Source organism: Tiliqua scincoides, chromosome 10, assembly GCF_035046505.1.
Source record: "Tiliqua scincoides isolate rTilSci1 chromosome 10, rTilSci1.hap2, whole genome shotgun sequence".
Classification (NCBI taxonomy): domain Eukaryota; kingdom Metazoa; phylum Chordata; class Lepidosauria; order Squamata; family Scincidae; genus Tiliqua; species Tiliqua scincoides.
Genome location: NC_089830.1, coordinates 16,313,741 through 16,334,277, shown reverse-complemented (window position 1 = coordinate 16,334,277; position 20,537 = coordinate 16,313,741). Strand labels below are relative to the sequence as shown.

The 20,537-nt window shown below is 47.3% G+C and overlaps 1 protein-coding gene across 1 annotated transcript in view; it reads left to right on the top strand.

The window, feature by feature from the left end:
• The first annotated feature begins 404 nt into the window (after positions 1 to 404).
• The window catches only part of E2F2 (E2F transcription factor 2), a 45,102-nt gene continuing 24,969 nt past the window's right edge, over positions 405 to 20,537 (top strand). The window contains exon 1 of the mRNA XM_066638552.1: positions 405 to 625. Coding sequence (XP_066494649.1) covers positions 425 to 625 — 201 coding nt within the window. The 5' untranslated portion in view covers positions 405 to 424. The remainder of the gene's footprint in view (positions 626 to 20,537) is intronic.

The following is a 20,537-nucleotide window of genomic DNA, read 5'->3' as shown; positions in this document are numbered from 1 at the left end:
TGAGGGGTGAGGTTAGGGGGAGTTGCTTGGCCATCCTATGGCTCCCCTTTCCAGAAAAAAGACTGTGAGAACTTGCTTAGCTGGAAGGGGCTGTTTGAGCCAGGCCCAAACTGAAGTGTAAAACAAAAAAGGAAAGTTGGATCATTTTGTTTTTTTGGAGTTGCATTGGGGGCCAATGGCTGTTTTCAATGGCTAAGAGCAGTCCTATTCCACCACCTCTCCAAGGCCTTGCAAAGAATTCTCCTTTGACTTTCAGGCTCTTCTCTGCCTCCTTCCTGACTCTTCCTTTTAAGATTGGGGCAGCTTTGGGGCTACTGAAGAGGAGAGCTTGGCCATGCTGAGAATCCCCAAGGTTGGGCCTTCGGGTCCTGGAAGAGCACCCCCACTTCCTTTGGCTCCTCCGCAGCAGCAGCAAAAGAAAATCATGCCTGTGATGAGTTCTGCAGACCTTGTGACCTCCAACCTTGGCAGCCCTCCCATGCGGGTGCTCCCAACTACCTATTTCGCTCAGGTGTATCCCCAGACAGCTGTGGTCGCCCCATTGCCTAGGGGCAGCTGCCTCTACGCCACTCCCCATGGACCTGAAGTCAAAACAATGCGTTCTGCTTCCACAGGAAGACTACCGGTAAAAAAACAAATCTTTCCCTTCCCATTTTTCTTCCCCTTGCTCTTCCTCCCACCAGCCCTGACACCTGTCTTGGTCCTGTATGTGTTTCTTGGTGGGTAGGCTTTGCTTGTGATACTTGCTTACGCCTAGCTCAAAGCCTTGGCTACCTGATGAAGATCTGGTTGGATGGGGTGGGTTAAGCAGGTACTGCATTTAGGATGTGCGCAGCAAGGACAGGTATGTGTCCTAGCATACCCAGGCAAAGGTGAATCTCAATAGAGTGACTTTCTCATTTCTCAACTTCCCTGTACTTTACCCCACAACAAAGTTGGTATCTACTTCTCCTTTTTGTTGTTGTTGCAGAAATCATTGCCGGACATCATAAGATCCTTTCCAGGCCTTTTAATTTTCTAAGATGAAGCTTTTAATTCTAGAGACAAAGGGGGAAAAATAAGGCATGTTGCAAAGCTCCTCTCTTGTGTTGCGTTGTCATTTTGTTGCTTTTCCCCAGTATTTCACCCAAATTGAGCCCTGGACTCAAGAGGAGTCTGTCTCAATAGGTCTTATTTTGAGTCAAATTCCAACCCGCAGAGTTCTAACTCAGGTTGGTGAAGCCTCAGGGCCCAAGCCTAAGCATGTCTACTCAGAAGTAAGTTGCATTATAATCAGTGGAGCTTGCTCCCAGGTAAGTGGCTAGAATTGCAGCCTTACCATCCAAAGAGCCATGCCTGTGTCAAGAACCATGCCGAAGCCTGATGTCTCTGCTGGGGCAGGAAGACGGTATTTATTTAAACATACAGTAATTACCTGAGTACTTGAAAATGCAGAAATTCTCTACTAGTGTGGCTAAGGAGATGTTCTATAAGAAAAGAAGTAGGGGTTTCAGTGCACTTTTTTAAACCAAGTTTAAGACACTTCCAAACTGTACTGCTTTTTCTCAGTTGAAAGGAACCATGAAAAAGGCTGACTTTGTACAACAGTCTTGTGGCAGCTCACTCAAAAGTGAGTTTCTGTGAGGCTCAATCTCAGGTAAGTGTTTGTAGGACCGCAGTCTCAGAGAACTTGACCCATAAGAATGGTCTATCTTCAAAGGCAGTGGTTCTCAAACTCCATGGGAGTTTGAGCCCCGTAGTAAGTCCTGGCGGGGGTGGGGGGAGGCAGTGTGCAACCCCCAGGATCATGTCACTAAGGGGGCTGCAGGGTCTGTCATTTACCTGCGAGTGTCTGAGGGCTCCCCGTCTTCAAAAGTGAAAGCACAGCAATCGCATTCCACGGCTCCCCAGGAGGCTGCAGGAAGCTCTGGTAAGTCCAGCCAAGCCCCTGCAGCCCCCTTAGTGAGGTGATCCTGGGGATCCCATCACTGCCTCCCCCCTGCCTTCTCACTGCCCCCACCCCTTAAGGGGACAGAGGCCAGGGCCTTCAGGCTGGGGCGTCATGACGCCCCAGTTTGAAAAACCTTGTTCAAAGGATCTCAGTCTGGGTTTCTCCCTAAATCCTGGATGTGGTGCCTGCTGTTTGGAAGAAGGCACTCTTATAGCTGTGGCTCATGCAGAGATCAACAAAGATAGCCTCCTCTGAGGACAGGCCATTCTGATATCTGTTAGAAGGGCGCTGATGGTAGGTTGATTGGAAGAGGGAAGGCTAAAACTGGATCATCCAGTCTTGGTAGCAGCCATTCCTGTCTGTCTCTGTCTAGAAACCGTTTCTGCTACTGACTTTGTGCAGGATTTAGTGCCAGAAGAGTAGCTGCAAATGTGGAGCCCTTCCTAGGAAAAGCTCTTCTGGATTGGATTATAGGTCCATCATCTCATAGCCAACTGGATGCCTCTGGGAAGCCTATAGATGGGACATGCAAGCAAATTTTCTTCTGCTGTTGTGTCTCAGCATTGCTGTTCAGATGTGTACCTGCCTCTCAACGTGATCACAGCATACTGTCATTGTGACTGGTGGCAGTTGATAGATTTATGGAGAAAAATCTGTGTGATTTTTTCCCCCTTTTCAAGTCATCAAGGCCAGTAGCCATTCTCACCTCTTGCAGCAGTGAATGTATTTATGCTTATATTTTGTCCATCTGTTCTTTTTGAAACTCAAGGATGTGTACGTGGGGTCCCTTTGTGGCCATCCCTCTAGGTACTGACCAGTTCCAAAACCTGCTTAGCTTTATCACCACAGCTCCATCATGTGTTCCAAGACTATATCTTTGCACCATACCCGGCTCCATGTTCCACTAGTTCTGATGCAATGGTTTGACTGTTGGCGCTGTCCTTCAGGTTCGCGTACACCTGTTCTCTCCCTCGTTTCCCAGTTTGTGGCAATTGCAAATAATAGTTGCAGCTGAATCCATCAGTGATGGTTAGATTGGACAGTCTTTCTCCAACCATTCGTGCGAACTTAAAAAGTCATGCTCTTGAGGCCTGCATGTCCTAGATGCCCCACCCCTCTGTTTCCTGATTCATTTGTTTCATTCATTTTGTAGGGGGGCTCATCTGAACTACCCCACCACATTCATTGCTAAATCTTAAAAGAAATTAAGAAAAATAACCAAAAAGTAAGAGGAGAGGCCAGGATGTGTGTCATCAAAAGCACACATAGCATTTATTATTTTGCTTTCAGCCCAATATGCAATTCTAGCTATTGCGTTTTAAGGGCTATGCTGAATATAACTGTTGTAATTTACAGCTGCCCTGGAAGGAAGGCATAAAGTCTGCCCAAGTTCAGTAGGGCTGAGTTCCAAACCTGTTATTTCTCTCTCTCTCTCTCTCTCCCTCTCTCTCCCACTCCCTCCCTCCAATTTCAGGGCTTGGTAAAGAAACGTGCTGTGACAGTATCTTGTAAGCATGTGCAGAGTACTTTCCCCACATAACTGCTGCTGTTCTCCTTGTGCATAATTGAATGTGAAGGCTGTTTGGAGAACCTCAAGTAGGCTTCAGCTCTAGAATCTAATTTGGGGAGGGGGAAATGAGAGGATAGACTTGGAGCATATATTGCACGCAAACAACTTTGTGTATGCCGGAACTTAACAAGGAGCCTTTTCTAGATTATGAGTGTTAAGCCCCACAAAATGTGCAGCTGACTTGGTGGTTGTAGCCTGTCTAAACATCTGTGGTTGTAGAAGCCAGTTCAGAGTTATTCCACATGCGATTGCAGAATAAGATAGAGCAGTGGTTCCCAAACTGTGGCTCCAAAACCACTGATTGGTCATGTAGTGATCTGATTTTTGGTGGCAGAGGTGATGGAAGGATCAGATAACTAATTACCTAGGGGCGAAGGCTTTTCAAAAATCAGATAGCTACTCACTGCCCTGTAAAAAACTGAGCTCCTTCAGTTTGCAAGACAGCTGCTTTTTGCCCTGCAAAGAGCTGAGCTGAAGTTTGCAAGTAGCTGCGGTTTGCAAATATGTATAAGTATAGGGAGAAAAATGTTGGAGCATCTTTTCTCAGGGTATTATGTGTAAATAAGTAAAAATATTACTACTTTCTAGATGTTTTTAAAGTCTTGTAAAACTAGGTGGGTCCTAGAGTGTCATTTTGAAAAGTGGGTCCTAGCGCTGAAAAGTTTGGAGACCACTGAGATAGAGGAATTGTGAGCAGCACCACAAAACACTGCAGGTGGGAAGGTCACATTTTTGAATGCTCCATCATGCGTGCATTGAAAGAACTGTTCCATGTAATAAACAAGTACCTCTGGGAGATAGTTACTGTAAAACTTGTGTATTGGTTTCTAATGTGCAGCGTGCCTATTAAGTAAGGGAGCATTGGAGAATGACTGCACTCTCCCTGCAGTTTGAAGTGGTAAAATCTAGAATTCTTTATTTTGCAGCTTCCAGTCGCGATACATCTTTTGAGCCCTCAAGACAGTAGTATCACTAACTGGGAAATGCAGTTCCTTCCCTCCTCCAGTCCTGCCAACACTTTTGGTGTGATGGAGAGTGCTGGATAAACTGTGGTTTTGGAAATGTTGCCGTCCCCATTGGACAGTTCTTGTGATGTCAGTGGTAAAACACCTCTGCTTCCACAAACTCTTTGGAGATGGGTAGCTACTTTCCTGTGCCAACCAAATGTGGGGGTGTTTAGATTTTTTTTCCTCAACAAAAGAAAGTGATGAACATACTTTCCCCCTATAGCACTTTCACTAGATTTTTCATTTTTCTTTAAGAGGCTAGATTTCCACCACTCCCCCCCCCCCAAGTTGTGCATTACAGGATCCTGTGGCTATGGCCCAATGGGAGGTAGTATGGCAAAGACAGCATGTTGCATATCTTAAGAAAAGACCCATACAATCCAGACATCTATTGTTGGCAGGGAGGTTTGACACTGAGAATCCTGAATTGTGAGCCCTGATCTGTGGGGCTGCGCTATCCCTGCTCATTGTTCAAGATGCATGAATCACAGGGTGTGGTGTGGCATAAAGCTTGGATGCCCTGTGTGATGGGGGAGAGGCAGCAGTTTAGAAACTTGCATGGTTCTGGTTGTGTTGGCACAGTTATCGGTAATTGCATTGCTGTGGTGTTAGGCAGGCAGACCCCCCCCCCCCCCAAATCTGCTCTTTGGGCTGTGACCAATGGTGGGGAAAAATGCAAAAGCACCAGTAGTGGGTTGCAAACCACCATCCAGCAGGTGCAAAGAGTGCCTTATCATTCTACACCTCCCGCACTGGAGTTGAAAAGGAGAGGAAGTGGAGAAGAGAGTGATGGGCTAGAGCAGGGGTGTCAAACTCACTTCATCCCAAGGGCCACATCGGATTCATGGCACCTGCTTAGGGCTGATGGTGCAAGGTCTGGAGTTCCAGGACTGGCCCCTCCAAATGCAGCCGGAGTTGTGCTCCAGCCATGTCCATAGGGTGACCTGAGGGCCAAGGAGGCGATGCACCACCTCTCTGGCCCTTAGAATGATGCTCTGAGGCCTCGGAAGGCCTTAAAACGTCACTTCTGGTTTTCGGGAAAGTGGCAGCTTCTGGACCTTGTCTGCTGCTAACTCTTCCTCTGCTCCTCCCTGCTCTGCAGCTATAGGCCCTGCTCCTTTCTAGGTGAACAGGCCAATACACCGCTGATCAGTAGCACTTTCTCTAACTGCCCTTCTCAGCATGGTCATGCTTTGCCTTTTTTAATAACGGTGGCTTTTAAGAACATAAGAACAGCCCCACTGGATCAGGCCATAGGCCCATCTAGTCCAGCTTCCTGTATCTCACAGCGGCCCACCAAATGCCCCAAGGAGCACACCAGATAACAAGAGACCTGCATCCTGGTGCCCTCCCTTCCATCTGACATAGCCCATTTCTAAAATCAGGAGGTTGCGCATACACATCATGGCTTAACCAGTAATGGATTTTTCCTTTTCTGGGTAGGCCCTTGAGGAGTGTCTCCTGAAGACTTTGACCAGTGATCCTAATTGGCAGGGAAACCTGGACTTGCTCCCCCGCCCACCTCCTCTTGAGTCCTGGGAACTGTTTCAGCTTCTTCCGTAACCCTCTGTCCTCCCAAGGGCTGAATCAAGTCTCCGGTTTCTGTGTCTTCCTTGACAAGTGTTGATGCCTCCTGGCAGGTGTGGACTTGGCTGTGAGCACCCCTCCCTATGTCTGTGGGTGTGTGGCCCTTGCTACTTTTTCTTTCGGTTCCTGGAATTCTTGCTCTGACTGTTGGACTCTGCATGGGCCTAATACAAGTTATGTGTCAGTTTCTCTGGGCAGTTCAGCGCCATGTTCATAAGAACGTAAGAACAGCCCCACTGGATCAGGCCATAGGCCCATCTAGTCCAGCTTCCTGTATCTCACAGTGGCCCACCAAAAGCCTCAGGGAGCACACAAGACAACAAGAGACCTGCATCCTGGTGCCCTCCCTTGCATCTGGCATTCTTACGTAGCCCGTTTCTAAAATCAGGAGGTTGCGCATACACATCATGGCTTGTAACCTGTAATGGATTTTTCCTCCAGAAACTTGTCCAATCCCCTTTTAAAGGCATCTAGGCCAGATGCCATCACTACATCCTGTGGCAGGGTGTTCCACAGACCAACCAACTCCAATCCTCTGGCACCGTGTCCTTTTGAGGGACAAGTTGCATATTTTAGTCAAGAGGGTAAGAGGCACTTTTTCAAGTGGGTGCTCCCTTTTTAGCAGCGGGAGAGTAACTGGCCCATCTCACCCCAGCAATGTCTGTTCTAGTGGCTGTCCGCTGGTATTCTTTTGCATTTTTTTAGATTGTGAGCCCTTTTGGGACAGGGAGCCATTTAGTTATTTAATTTTTCTCTGTAAACCGCTTTTTGAACTTTTAGTTGAAAAGCGGTGTATAAATACTGTTAATAATAATAATAATAACTTAATTCAATTCCTTAATAACTCTTGGGTGGATGCCATCAGGGCCTGGTGACTTATTGATCTTTAATTTGTCAATTAGGTCTGAAACATCTTCCCTTTTAACCTCTAGCTGACTTAATTCCTTGGTCAAGAGGGGCCGTTCAGGCAGCGGTATCTGCCCGAGGTTTTCTGCCGTGAAGACAGATGCCAAGAACTCATTTAATTTCTCTGCCATCTTCTTTTATCTCCCCTTTCCCTCCCTCACCATCCAGAGGGCCAACCACTTCTCTGGCGGGTTTCCTGCTTCTAACATATTTGAAGAAGCTTTTATTATTCCCCTTAATGTTGCTGGCTATGCGTTCCTCATAGTCTCTCTTGGCCTCCTGTATCACCTTCTTATATTTCTTTTGCCACAGTTTATGTTCCTTTTTATTCTCCTCATTAGGGCAAGACTTCATTTACGGAAGGAAGCTTCCTTGCCCTTTACGGCCTATCTAACTTGGCTCATTAACCATGCGGGTGCCTCCTGGGCTTAATTGAGCTCTTCTTCCTTTGTGGTATACACTTCTGCAAGAGAAGGTTCCATCACCTTCTCTTGTCTTGCTGTACATCTCTGCCCCCAATGGTTCTTGGAGGCCCACTCCTCAGCAGGACTCACCCATCTAACCCACTTCCTGCTTCCGACTCTCACTTGCCTCTGTGAGCAAATATTTTATCATGGAAGTGCTGCTCGTGTATCCCGCGACCACTCTGGTTTATCTGTCCAGAACAGCAGTGCTGCCTAAATTGACCCTGAAACTCCTTGTGCTCTTCAGGAACTTTTCTGCATACTCGCAGATAGGAGTGATTCTGTGGGTACTTTGAGCTGCTAAGCCTTGTACTTCTAGCTAGCTTTCTTTGGGCTACGCACCTGTACAGAGACATTTGGTATTCTTGATCTGGGTTGCAATATTGCACTGATGGTGTGTCTGCCTGCCTGCCTTCCTTGGCCTTGCAGATGTGTCTACAGTTGGCCTTGCCTTTAAAAGGGGTCTAGACAATTTTGTGGAAGAGGAGAGGTCTAGCAGTGCCTGTTTGTCCAGATGGTTTAATGAAACCTGCATGTTCAGGGGCAGTATACCACTGATTGCCAGTCGCTACAGCTGTTGCTTTTGTCCTTTGTTTATGGACTTCCTGGTAACATCTGGTTGGCCACTGTGCAAAACAGAATTGTACAATGGACTGTGTGCCCTGTCCCTGTGTTGCTTACTCTGTCTACATCTGATTTGGCTAAACTGCTTTAGCCTGGTAGCACCATCCAGAGGTTGGTGCTACTAGTATAACAACTCTGGGTGTGTTGGTGGTCATGGCTGAGTGCCTACAAATGTCTTCGCATTCCTATCTGTTGATTGAGGAGCTGAAGAACCAGATTGTGAGCGCCACTCTGCATTCCATTGCTTTCCATCCATGCATCTTGGGTGCCACTCTGTAGACCCACTATCTTGATGTATTGACCAGTGCTGTATGAAGGACTGTGCACTTTCAGTCTTGGCATCGGAGGCCCTGAAGACCACAGTTTGTCAATATGCACATGAGAAATGCTGAAACTTGGGCTTGCTGCTCCCTCTTCCTCCTCCAGGGATTTCTAAACCTGGTTTGTCTGTAAACCACATTTTTGCTGTTGCATCTGAGCAGGGCATACCAGGGTTTGCCAAAACTCTCATTTCTCTTGCATTAGGATCCCAGACCCCATTTTGATCATGGCAAGCAAACTGTAGCTGCTCTGCTAAGATGTGAGAGCAAACTGAGCTTTGCCCTGGTGTCCAAGGGGAGAAGGGGCTGCATGAGTTGGAACTGCAAATTGATGTTGCGTGTTAATACAATTATGCTGGACATTTTGGGCACCCACACAGAATCGGAGCACGCACTGACCTTGTGGCATTGTGTAATCTGGACCTTCTGAGGCGACATAGTGTGAGTTGTCAGTTTCCCTCTTGAGTAGTTTATTAGCAATTTCCCCATTTACTCTCTGTGTGGATGTGCTGGAGAAACTGCATGGAAGGAAACAAGTCGTGTTTCTGAGAGAAAATTGATTAAAAAAAACAAAGCTTCTTTAAGAGAGTTTTAGGGAGGAGAAAGTGGAAGACCTTCCATGTATGAGGTGGGCCGTCATGAAAGTTATCTGCCAGCCAAACAGAATTGGGTAGACCTGCTTGAAAGAGCTTCCTTGTTGCCTGCCAACTTCTGTATTCAGTACTTGGAAGCTTGAAGGTCTTGTGCAAGTGAAACCAGTTGGATTAAGACCTTCCTGTGTTGAAACCAGAAGGTGGTGGTGTGTGTAGCAGGGTGTAGAACTAAGGTGACCTTGCAAGGTGAAGTTTTTGGGGTGGTTTGTGTGGGTTTTTTTTCTTTGTCACTTATAAACGCTGGATGATTCTGGAAAGGAAAAGACAGCACAAAATGGAAATCTTCTCCGATTCCTAATACGCGTTGCCTTCTAGCCTTGAACTTTGAAGACAGCTCCAATAAGGAAGAAGTCCATTGGGTAGATTAGCTGCAGCTCTGCTAATGCCCACAGTTTGATACATGAAATGCTTTAGTGGTAATGTCTGCTGTGGCTCAAGGCAAAGGTTTGAGGTGCACCAAAGCATGTTGTCAGTGATGGTGGTCTCTTTGAAGTTGTCTCTTTGAAGTTGTTGTGGTCCTTCGAACAATCTAGCCCAGTGATTTTCAACCTCTGTGCCACGGCATGTTGGTATACCACGAATGGCCTGCAGCTGTGTTTGGGAATTTGGGGGAGGGTCATATATTAGTAGGGCCATTGGGGAATGTGAGCCCCTTACCAGCAGTGCTGTGTGCCTTGATGGCTTTAGCCTTGAGTATGCCTTGAGATGAAAAAGATTGAAAATCACTGGTTTAGCCCCAGGAAGAAGGATATAGGGAGCACATCACCCAAGCTATGGCCATGTCATACTAGCCAATGAAAGGCACCCCATGTAGAAGAGCATCCAACTCCTTCCTACTTTATGTCACATTTTAGAAGAGGTGTCAAACATAAAGACCCATGGGTTGAATATGGTTCCCAGAAGCAATTTATCTGGTCCCTGATATGATTGGGTTTTCCCAGCCTGATAATTGGACTCTCATATCTTGAAAATATGATCAAGATTTGCACACTTTCTCTTCTGACATTTGCTTACTAGTGTTCTGTGCTGGAACAAAAGTGCTTATTTCAGGCCATCATCTGCTTCATGATGTCACTTTCTGCTTCATGATGTCACTTCCAGCCCTCAGCAGGCACCATGAATTCTATTTGACCCCCTGCCTGAAACAAGTTCGACATCCCTGTTTTAGAATGTTGAGTACCTGAGGATTGACAAATGGGGTCTAAACCTAATGCAAATTGCCCCTGCCACCTGGGCAAAGAGCCACCTTTTAAAGTGGTGCACCTCTTATATTTAGCAGGGGGAGAGTAACTGGCCCACCTCACCCCAGCAGTGTCTGTTCTAGTGGCTGTCTGCTGGTATTCATTTGCATCTTTTTAGATTGTGAGCCCTCTTGGGACAGGGAGCCGTTTAGTTATTTGATTTTTCTCTGTAAACTGCTTTGTGAACTTCTAGTTGAAAAGCGGTATATAAATACTGTTAATAATAATAATAATATATTTAGCAGAGGGAGAGCAACTGCCCTTTACCCCAGCATGGTGCCTTATCTTGTGGCTGGTGTCTCTTCTGCATCTTTTCATACTGTGAGCTCTTCAGGGACAGGGAACCATTTTTTGATTTTTATTTTGCTGTTTCAAAACCGCATTGTGAACTACCAGGGCTTCACATGCTTGTCCTTTGGGCAACTTGAAGCCCAGTCCTATCCAACTTTCCAGCAGTGATGCAGCCCTGAAGTAAGAGAACAAATGGTCCCTTGGAGAAGCTTCTGTGTGAGTCCTCCCACCACAGGTTGAAGCACATGTCCCATTGGCTTGGCTGCATCAGCACTGGCGGTTGGATAGGGTTGGGCCCTTAAATAGATTAGAGGCAGGCATCTGTGTCTCTCTTAATTTGGCAGCATTGGTTGGTTAGTCTCTTGATCTCTGTACTTTGGAACTCTCTGCTCTCTCTAGACTGCCCTTGAAGGCGATGATTCAGAGGCCTGACACTGCAGAGTTTGTACAGGAAAATGTTGGGTCAGCACTTGAAGTGCAAATCACTTAACTCAGAATTGCACAAAGAGTGTGCTGGGGACAGGATGGGTGTGGTCTGGAGGGTGAGAAGTCAGCTTTGATGGTCTTTCTGTTTGGGATTGCTGCTCTCTCTCTCTCACTCGGGTCATGTATTCTGCCTCTCTGTGGGATGGTTGTGCACACACAGGGCTGGTACATGACACAGAACATCTTTAGTCCTTAGCTAGCAGTTGGGGAGCAGGTCATCCCCTCAACCAGTGTGTTGCTGGGATCCTTGGGTCACTCATGACACAAATCGCAGAATCATAGAGTTGGAAGGGGCCTTAATAGGTCATCTAGTCCATGGGTCTCCATACCCCGGCCTGGGGGCCAGTTGCGTCCCGCAGCCAGCCTCTTGTCCCCTGAAAGTCTCTGGCCCACTTGGCCAAACATGACTGGAATTGTGCTTTGGTTGCGTCTGGAGGGTGTTCTAAGGGCCAGAGAGTTTGAAGGAATGAGCCCATTCATTCATTTATTCACTCATCTAAGTTCCATCTCTTATTTATATAAATTTTGTATTTAAATTTTTTCCCGACCCTCAACATCATGCCAGATACTTGATGCAGCCCTCTGGCCAAAATATTTGGAGACCCCTGATCTAGTCCAACCCCCTGCTTTGGGCAAGGAACCCCAGGCAGGGAAGCCGTGGCCTAGGCTTCCCCATGAGGAAGCTACTTGAACCATTCACTAATGAGCCTGTGCTGTTACCTCTGAAACTAGATGTGATGGGGCAAAGCTGAGGCCATTTTTGGAATTGGCACCCCAAATTCATAAAAAAACCACCATAAATTTTGATGAAAATTCTGTCTGACCCTCAGTTTGGCAGACCTGTATTATTCCTGCTGAGCAAACAAATGCATGTCCATTTTAATTTGGTTTAGCTTCTGGATTTGTCCTACGCCTGAATTAAAACTTCTTGTCTCTGGAAATCTTTTAAATGTCGAGGCTGTCAACTTTTCCCATGAAGAGCCTCTGAGTCCCTCTGGTCTAAGCATTTGGTTCCCTTTTTTAAATTGTAGTACTCCCTCCTTTGACCTATTAAGGGGCCTCTGCGTTCCCACAGGATAACCCTGATAATCTGTGTTGCAGCCAAAACCTGCAACAAAAAATCTGTGTTGCAGCAGAGACCTGTGGCATCGTAAAAGGTAGCACGTTTATTGTGACAGTCTGCCATGGGCCTGAACTCGCTTTTATCATATGGATGGGGAGCAAGTGTGTGGATAGAAAAGAGATGGGTGTCTATGCAAAATGAGACTAGAAGGTTATGCAGTCTACAAAATCTATCTTCAAAATACAAATAAATCACAACTGAGTTCAAGATCCAGCCAGAATCTAATGTGGTCAACTTTCTGTTGGTGATGAATTGGCAAAGCAAGGTGAATCGCGCATAAAACCACCAAAAGATGTTGTGAGCTAACCACACCCAGTCCCTCTTTAGTTTTTTACCAGCAGTCTCCAAACTGCAAGACCACTGCGTTTCGAAAATGCCTTTATAATGCTTACTGTTCTGCGCTACAACCACTTATCTTTCTAGCTCAGGGGTCTCTAAACTTTTCAGCCAAAGGGCTGCATCAAATATCTAGTACAGTGTCGAGGGCCGGAAAAAAAAATTAAATATAAAATTTAAATAACACATTAGAGATGGAACTTAGATGAATGAATAATGAATAGGCTCAAATGGCCAGGTCTTCTCCAAGCACAAACACAGCTCAAGAAATAAAGCACACATTTAAATGGACCCCCATTCCCCCACCCCACAAGCACAGCTCTGGTTGTGTTTGGTCAACTGGGCCAGAGGCTCTCAGAGTTTGATCAGAGGCTGGCCGCAGGCCGGATAGAGGCACTCCGTGGGCTGCATCTGACCCCCAGGCCGGGGTTTGGAGACCCCTGTTCTAGCTGATCACCCCAGAAACTCGTGCCAGGCAGCTACTTCCACTGCCCTTTGCTCCAGCAGGCTGTGTGCCTGGATTTTCGGGCAAAAGCATCTACCTGGCACAAGTTTCTGGGGTGATCGGCTGGAAAGATAAGCGGTGGTGGCACAGAACAGTAAGCACGCACTGCTTGAGAGAGGCATTTTTCAAACGCTGAATCCAGCTCATGGGTCAGGTTTTGGCTCCTGCTGCTTTATATTAATGGTTCACATGGAACAGCAAGCCATGGTTTGGTGACACATGAATGAGGCTCAGCCTTTCACACGGCTTCAGTGAGTTGCTATATGCACAAAAGCCACTCATTCTTGACCTTGGCTCCCCAGCTGTAGTATGGGGATAATACTGAACTTTGCAAGGTTGTAAGGAGACAGCACATGGGAAGCCCCTTGAAATACTTGTCAGTGCCATACAAATGCTAAATGTTATGCATCACTTGCAAACCACAATCTGATCCTGGTTTCAAGAAGAAGCACAAACTGGAAGTTGCAGTTGCATCCAAACCAGGAAACTGTAGGTTGCGCTTAATGAGGAAGTAACTAACTGAACATGAGTATGCATGGAGCACAAGAACCTATGGCTTGTTCCCAATCCTCCATGCAGAGATTTGGAGGAGTGGGAATCTCTAGTCTGGTGGGTTACAGTGCTGCTTAACTAATGTGGTAATAAGACTTATTGAATTCCTAGCAGTAAGAAATGTGATTTTGTTAAAGTTAAGGAAGAGAACAGGAGGAGAGGCTGTTATGGTTTGCTTGCATGGCCCTCTGCTGGGCTGGCATTCAGGTGCTGAGCATATTTTGTCCAAACTGGTCTTGCTGCTCCCTGTGAGCTGCTGCCTTCACAACCTGTGTGGTGATGTTCATTTCTGCTCTGAAGGACATTTACAATAGATGCATGGAATGATGCTCCTGCTAGTCTGTTTAGGGATACAGGAGCCGGATGTGATTGATGACATCAGAACCCTAACTATAAGAAATTATTTCAGTGCTATGAGAATAGCAGTTCTCATGTTCAGTTGGTGGAGGGGATTCAGAAGATGGCCACCTGTTTCTGTCTGTCTTTAGGTTGCACTGTGTGGATTGCATTGTGGGGTCTTTCATCATGATGCTTTATCTGACTCTGCAAATTGTGTTTCTTCAGGAGCACTTTGGAGAGGAAGTTGTGGGTTTAGGCAGGCGAATGGTGTTACATAAGGGGTTGCGCGTGGGGGAGTGAAAGGAGAAAGTCATTTGAGGACTATGGGAAGCTTTTTGCCTTTGATTGCAGCTTCTTCTTTTGCAAGGTGCCTGCACCGTGACCGGTCCCTGACTTTGGTGTCCGTGTGGTCAGGACTGGGGCAAGCCTGGGATGTGGGTTTTCTGGTGGTTTTCATCTGAATCGCATTGCTGAGATGTTTCCCGAGCAAAGGTGGGAAACGAGCCTCTCTTATCTTTCCCTGGATATTTAACCGTGGAGATGTTCCTTTCTTCAGAACCATGTCACACACGAAAGGAAACCAAGATTGCTCAAATACCTGAAGTGCCGTCACATGGAAGAGGGAAGTATCTTGTTCTCCCCTGCCTCAAAGAGTAGGACTAGATCTAATGGACTTAAGCTGCAACAGGGGAGATTTTGCTTGGATATCAGGAAACATTTAACGGTAAGAGCAGTTCAGCAGTGGAACAGATGACTGAGGGACGTGGTGGGTTCTCCCTTACATGGAGGTCTTCAAGAAGATGCCTGACAGCTTTTGGAGATGATTTTCCTGCTTCAGGCAGGGGCTTGAACTAGATGGCCTCCCTTCCAGCTCTACAATTCTTTTATTTACTTGGGCCTCGATTCTTCAAAAGTGCCCAGAAGCAGAGGCTGGCAGTTATATAGCAGAACAGTGTTTGTCCATGAGATGCAAAATTGGGGCAAAGTATAGCTAGTGTCTCTGAAACAGATGCCTGCGTTGGCTCAGTCATGTCATGAGAATGGGTGATGGCCAGATCCCAAAGGATCTCCTCTATGGAGAACTCGTGCAAGGAAAGCGCCCTACAGGTAGACCACAGCTGCGATACAAGGACATCTGCAAGAAGGATCTGAAGGCCTTGGGAGTGGACCTCAACAGGTGGGAAACCCTGGCCTCTGAGCGGCCCGCTTGGAGGCAGGCTGTGCAGCATGGCCTTTCCCAGTTTGAAGAGACACTTGGCCAACGGTCTGACGCAAAGAGGCAAAGAAGGAAGGCCCATAGCCAGGGAGACAGACCAGGGACAGACTGCACTTGCCCCCAGTGTGGAAGGGATTGTCACTCCCGAATCGGCCTTTTCAGCCACACTAGACGCTGTTCCAGAACCACCTTTCAGAGCGCGATACCATAGTCTTTCGAGACTGAAGGTTGCCAACACCATCATAGCTAGTGTTATGGCACAATCCTGTGCATGTCTGTTCAGTGCATCTCCATCTTCGTTCATTTGTTAAAATGGGAATAATCTACTTCACTGGGAAACTAAACTTGTCAGGATGCATCATCAGTTGACAAGGCGCACTGTACTGCCGGTGGGCAGCTCACATCCCCCAATGGCCCTATTAGTAAATGACCCTTCATCAAACTCTTTGTGGCACACCTGCAGACCACTTGTGGTGCACCAATGTGCTGTAGCATCAGGGTTGAAAGTCACTGATTTAGAGCATATTGCAGCCAAAAGAAAGATAAGCAACATTAAGTGCCATGGACTTCCTAGGCTCATTCTTTCTTTTCCTGTAGGAATCGTTGAGAGTTAACTCTAGAGCAGGAATGTCAAACTCGTTTTATACAGAGGGCCAAAGTTAGCATTCACTGTGTCCACGGAGGGCCGGAAGTGACGTCATTAAGCAGACAATGGTCAGAAATAAGCACTTTGTACATGCATAGAAACTCATGAGCTGCAAATGACAGGAGAGAGAGAGAGTGCAAATCTGGTTCATATTTTCAAGATATGAGAGAGGCCAATTATCAAGCTGGGAGAGCCCACTGGTAATGGGGGCCGGATAAATTACTTCTTGGGCTGCATTCAACCTGTGGGCTTTATGTTTGACACCCCTGTTCTAGAATTGTGTAGTGCAAAAGGTGTATGTTGACTATATGTCCAAAAGTTTGTGAATCTGTTCCTAGACTGCAGAAAGCCTCTGCTCAGTTACAACTTTGATTTTAATTGTTCTTGCAGCTCACTAACTTGTCGGAATCTTGTAGGAAATGTACAAAAACGCAACAGCAAAACCTGATTTTCCCAGGGTAATACGCACATTGACTCGGAAACGAGCCTCGTTGTGTCCTGTGCATATATAGGATTGCGAGCTTAATGTATTTTAAGATTTTTTTTTTGTCTTGCCTCGTTGGTGGTTTTAAAATTTATTATTTAATGAGCGGACTTTAGCTGATGAAATTGTCTTTGACTGCAGGCAGTGGGAACGAGTTCAAATGAACTTTCTCCTGAGCGCAGAAGGAAGATAGAGGGGTATAAAATGTTCTGCGAGGCAAGGATAAAGAGTGTTTTCCACTCCTTTTCTCATAACGCAATGCAAACTCCTTGGCTATCTCTTCGGAACGGGCCAAAGGAAGTGTTTCGTCACACAAAGCGTCATTGAGTTTATGGAAAGTGGCAATGGCTGCCAGCCTTTTTAAAAGAGGGTTAGAGCAACCATTGAAGAGGTCTGTCGATGGCTGTGGTGACTGAATGGAATCTCCATTTGGAGAGAGATTGAGCCACTGGGTATCAATTGCTGGGAAGCAAATAGGAAGGAAAGGATACTGAAGGCTTCTTGCCGGCATCTGAAAGGACACTGTGGGATACAAGATGTGGGAGCAGAATGAACCATTGGTTCTGCAGACTGTTCTGTTCTGCATTGGTCTGTTCTGCAGAATGAACCATTGGTCTTTCTTTATCTGCAGCTCAAAATGGCAAAGGGTGTGTTTGTTTCTCAGACTGCTTCACACCTTTAGTGTGTCCTTGTTTTTCTTATGTTTTATATCCTTCCCATCTTCGATCTTGAGTGGCATATAATGGGGGACTCCTGGATGGTCTCATCCAGACCTAGGCCAGTGAGCTTCTGCAATGAGTGGCTTGCCTTTGGCCCATGCCCTCAAATTAGACTTCCTGGCTTCATATGTGAATGGGGGGAGCACATAAAAAGCACGTTATCTGTCTGGACCCTTGCACACTTCTGTCTGCTTAAAGCTGTAGACCGCCTGGAGCTATTCGTTGGCTTTCTCAGGCGGCATGTGGGACTAAATGTTCTTTGAAGTTGTTGGGAGAAGATATTCTTGCTTCTTTCCTGCGGAGCTCCTGTTTTCCCTTCCTTCTGTCTGTGTGCAAGAACAAGAGAGAGGGTGTGCCAAGCATAAGCTATGGTATTCTGTGATAACCTAGCTGAAGGGTTCCCACGCCCTTCAGGGTGTGTGTGTGTGTGTGTGTGTGTGTGTGTGTTGGGGGGAGGAAAGGGCGTCAGAACTTGTCTGCCTGGGCAAGGGTGGAGCATCACATGTCCCTGTTGTACTCCTGACTCTGGAATCCTTTTTTAATCTATGTTACCTCAGGGCTGGAGTTGGCCTTCATTTTGGTTATGAATTGAGGGAAGGCAGGCACGAGTCTCTTGGCCTGGGTACAGTTCTGCTCCTTTCTCATCACCTGCCCTGCAGGATTATGGGAGAGCTGCCAAGGAGCACCTTATAAATGTTTGAAGGAATGCTTCTGTTGAAAGTATACCTGGTTTTGGGGGGGGGGGTCATAGGAGCCAAGGATATTCCCACTCCTCTCCTCCCCCCCAACAGTTTCCATAAAACATTTTCTTGGGACCAACTTGCTGTCCAGTCTCCGCTCTTGCCACCGCGGACCAAAGGAGCTGCTGCGTGGCTGGCTTCTTCCCTTCCCCGCTTTTCATCGCCATTCCTTTTGGCTCTGGGCCTGTCAGGCCGTCTTCTGTTCCATTATCAACGCAGCAGCTTAGCTGGCCAGCTGTCGAGCGGCTAATCCTGCTGGCGGTGGGGGAATGACGGGATCGTGCTGCATTGGGCCAAGCAAAACAGCTGCTCTGGGACTTCCTTTGTCCTTTTCCCACCATCAAGGCACCCCTGGGGATTCGAATGCCTCGTTCTCCCTGTTTGGAGGCGATGGCGGGTGTGTGCTGGCGACCCTGGCCTTGCGCGCATGGTGTGTCGCACCCCCTCTTGCAGAGTTGGGGGGAATGGTACCTACTCCCCCCCACCCCGTTCTTTTTTTATTTTCCAGAAGCTGATCAAGAGGGGTCTGAGCCCACTCCCTGGAATGCCTGTGCTCTTAAGAGCTTAACCCACCCTGGGCCTCCTGCGGTGCATGCCTTAAAAGTAGGTCAGTCAGTCTGCAGGAGTTTGCTGTCTATGGGTACATGTTTTGAGACCGGAAGTCCAGCCCCAGGCGCCCATAGATCCACTGGCAAGCAGGCAGCTGGCATTACACCGATTTCTCTCCCCCCCCAGCTCTCATTCGCACTGCATTTTAGAGGGCACAGAGGAGAGTCTTTTTCCAAGCAGCTGGAGAGACTCCTGTTATGTCTTGTCATCTTCAAGCATCCCTGCAAATAAGGCCTTGTCTCTTCTTTCCTACCCCCCCTCAACCTCTGCACATGCCAGAGAGCTTGGGGAGAGGTGGGGCCTTGTCTCTGTAACTTCTAAGTCAATGGCTAACAAATGGCTAACTTCTAAGTCAAGCTAACAATTGTGGTACCCTCTTCTCTGGTGTGCAGATGATTTGGTAGTGATTTTACCTATAGACCTTGGCACCAGGTTGTGCTGGGACAGTGGGGGGATTCGAGTTCTAATCTCCTATCTAATTTCTGATGAGGGGGGGACCACAGAGCTCAATGGTGGCTCCAGAGCACTCAATGACATCGGCACCATCATGCCGAGATGGAAGCTGCGCAGGGCTTTGATTCCAGCTGTGCAGTTTATAGGGGAGGCTGGATGTGGGCCCCTGGTTATACATACTCCTCAGTGTAGCCTCCCCCAGATTGCCAGTTTGGTGTCAGCAGCAGCTTCTACCCCTCCCTAACAGGCCTATTCTGGCCCTTGGGTTGGTCAGTGGCATGATCAAAGGTTATTGCCACCATGCTTTCTTAGTGGGCTTGCTTGGTGGCATCTGATTGGCCAGTCTGAGATTCAGGATACAGGACAAGATGGACCTGATCCAGGAGGGATTAGACTGCTCTGCTCTTCTTAGGACCATTGCCACATTACCAGTTACCTGGTGCAGATCTTGCAACTGGGTGTGCTGGTCATCTGCTTCGTCCTGCGGGGGGGGGGGGGAACCTTCCCCTGCTCTTTTACCGAATCAAAAATCAAGGCAAACAGAAGGTGTAGAATTCTCCTTGCTGTTTAGCAGAGGTGGTGGGCAAGTGGTTTATCTCGCAACGTGTATCCTGATAAGTAGACATGTTTGAAAACAGTGTTACAATTGGTTCTCGTTATCCAGTAGGGTTAGATTCTTGGAAACCCTAATGCAATGGTTCTCAAACTTTTAGCGCCGGGACCCACTTCTTCAAATGAGAATCTGTCAGGACGCACCGGAAGTGATGTCATGACCGGAAGAGACATTAAGCAGGAAAAATTTTTAACAATCCTAGGCTGCAATCCGCCCCACACTTCCCCAGAAGTAAGTCCCATTGACTGCCAATGTTAAAAGAATATACATAGTAGCCTGTAAAAAGTACAAATGTGTAACATTTCCCCAAATGCAGTCACGTACCACAGTAGCATCAAGTCTAATATATTACAAATAAAATATTGGAATGAATGGGGACTCACCTGAAATTGGCTCACGGCGCACCTAATGGTTCCCGACTCACAGTTTGAGAACCACTGCCCTTCGTTGGCATCCTTTAGTCTCGGAAGACTATGGTGTCACGCTCTGCATGGTGGTTCTGGAACAGAGTGTCCTCTCCAGTGCATGAAGCCTGGGTAAAGTAGATATGGAGGATAGACTGTTTCCCATGCAGCAAATTCCCCCTCTCCACGTTGCTGAAATGGTCCAATGGAAAGGCAGAGGCCAATACGGTTGGTTCCAGCGGCGTCGCAGGAGTTGCCAGAACGTGACTGTGTTCAGCCATGAACTGCCTCAGGGACTCCGGCTCCGGATTTTGCCTCGAGGTTGACTCCTGAAGCCTTTTCCATAACTGGATGTAGCCACAAGGCAGTGGAGGTTTGGGATCAGAGCTTTCCTTCTCTCAGATGAGCTGCCTTCCCAGGCTGAGGAGTCCCATCTACCCGGTGGCTGTTTAGTCACCTCTTACGACAAGTACAGCCAAATGGAGGGCCTATTCTTATCCCCAGTCCCCACTGCCCTAATGGATAGCAAATTCACAGATAATGAACCATTGATCCTATGAGATCAATGGGATTAGGTGCAAGGGGGGGGGAGGAGTACCTTACCTGCCAACAGAAGAATCCAGCAGAGACCCTCTGGAAGCCAGCAGAGTCCAGCAGGAAGTGCCACAAGATCTGAGTGCTGCAGGGACCTTCAGAATGGCACCTACAACCAGCACCGA